Source organism: Rhagoletis pomonella, unplaced genomic scaffold (assembly GCF_013731165.1).
Source record: "Rhagoletis pomonella isolate Grant_MI unplaced genomic scaffold, Rhpom_1.0 Rhpom_scaffold_14805, whole genome shotgun sequence".
NCBI classification, from domain to species: Eukaryota; Metazoa; Arthropoda; class Insecta; order Diptera; family Tephritidae; genus Rhagoletis; species Rhagoletis pomonella.
Genome location: NW_023473333.1, coordinates 1,932 through 3,802, shown reverse-complemented (window position 1 = coordinate 3,802; position 1,871 = coordinate 1,932). Strand labels below are relative to the sequence as shown.

Sequence of the window (1,871 nt, the reverse complement as noted above, 5' to 3'; positions counted from 1 at the left end):
TTTTTTTTTTTAATTTTGTTAAAAATCATGCCAGCATGTCGATAAATCAATGTATGCCTCCTAAATTGCTTATCCGTTTGTTAGCGTCTTGTTAGCGCAGATGATAGCAAATTTAACAGCCTTTACTAAAACAAAATTTAAACCAGGCCAACTACATCCAGAGAAAATTGCAATTACGTGAGTGTACTTTTTTTAAGATATCGAAAGCCTGAAATTCGGCAATATCTCAAAAACTGTTTCACTTTCTTGTATTCTGAATTCGTATCGCATTTAATGGAAAATTTTCCAAAAAAAAAAATCATATAATATGTTTTATTATTTATTGTTGTTGCCAACTATGTCCTGAAAAAATTTTAATTAAGCCGCCGCCAGGCTTAGAAAATAAACTGTTGAAATAAGCCATTTGCGAAAAAAATGGTACCTTGTTTAAAAAATGCAATAAAATTTGGTTTATTATTAACTGATACCGGATATGGTAAGCTCAACGATTTATAAATGGTATTTCCTTTTTTAACATTTCTCGCGAAATTGTCCTCAAATGACCTTGAAAGGATGACGCTACTAATTTGAGTGAGTTAAACTGACTGCGAATCAAGATTCAGTGACCGCAAAAATGTACAGTGGTTTATTTTAATTTGGAGTTAACAATTTTTGTTTTTTTTGTGACAACAAAACTTAATAGTGTAACATAAATTTTACAAATGAACTAACCCTTTACAAAATTTCATTATACGGGTATAGTACATACACACTTATTTAAAATTAGATCACAATCAAATATTAAACACTTTACAGCAATCGAAACTCTTCTCTTTCACGTGATTCAAATCTCATATTTAACGTGGGCACATTGCATGCTTCCCTCCATCGATGGGCAAAGTTGCGCCGGTTATAAAACTGGATGTATTACTAGCTAGGAAGATAATGCCATCAGCTACTTCTTTTGTATAGCCAACGCGACCCAGGGCATGAGTCGTCTTACAATGTTCCAAATATTTTTCATATTCCTCAGCCGACATTCCCATACGTTTATGTATATCCGTAATTATAACACCAGGATTGACAGCATTTACGCGCACATTATGTGGTGCCAGGTCGAGAGCAATGCATCTGGTAAACTGATCAAGCGCCGCCTTTGAAGTACAATAGACAGACACATTCGGGAATGATCGCAGACCGGCGATACTAGACACATTTACGATATTGCCTTGCGTTTTGATCAGATGTGGTGCGGCAAACTTGGTCAAAAGAAAAACTGCACGCAAATTAGTATTTAAAATTTTGTCAAATTGATCCACGTCAATATCCAAAATATGGCCTGTTGTGGCTATGCCAGCGTTATTCACCAGCACATCCAATTGTCCGAATTTCGCCACTGTTTGTTTTATAATACGTTCCGCATCTACCGATACATCGGCAGTGATAGGCAATATTTCCGCCTTTGCATTCACAGCCTTGCATGCTGCTTCAGTGGCCTTCAAATTGGTTTCATTGCGTCCGACGATGGCCACTTTAGCTCCATGCTGGGCGAAAGCTTCCGCAGTGGTAGCGCCTATACCCGAACTAGCTCCTGTCACAATTACAACTTTACCGGCTAGAGACATTTCGAACTATTCTACTTGAAGACGACGAATGTACTGAAACAATGACAGCAAATAGCTGCTTGAGTATTACTATCCTACTAGTTAGTGGCATTCAGCTTAAAAGATTTATGATAAGAAATTACTGATAAAGATAACGAACTTGCACTTACAACACTTCAGTTATTGCTAATTGATAGAGTGATTTGATTTTCTGCAACCATTACGAAACTACGCTACACATATATACTTACATATGTACATACATATAGTAGTATATAGTCTCGCCAT

General features: G+C 36.3%; 1 protein-coding gene across 1 annotated transcript; it reads right to left on the bottom strand.

The window, feature by feature from the left end:
* Positions 1 to 830: 830 nt before the first annotated feature.
* Positions 831 to 1,604, bottom strand: LOC118757144 (uncharacterized oxidoreductase TM_0325-like). Its single transcript, XM_036491883.1, has one exon. It carries the CDS (start codon positions 1,602 to 1,604, stop codon positions 837 to 839), a length of 768 nt encoding a protein of 255 aa, XP_036347776.1. The 3' UTR covers positions 831 to 836.
* Positions 1,605 to 1,871: the final 267 nt, after the last annotated feature.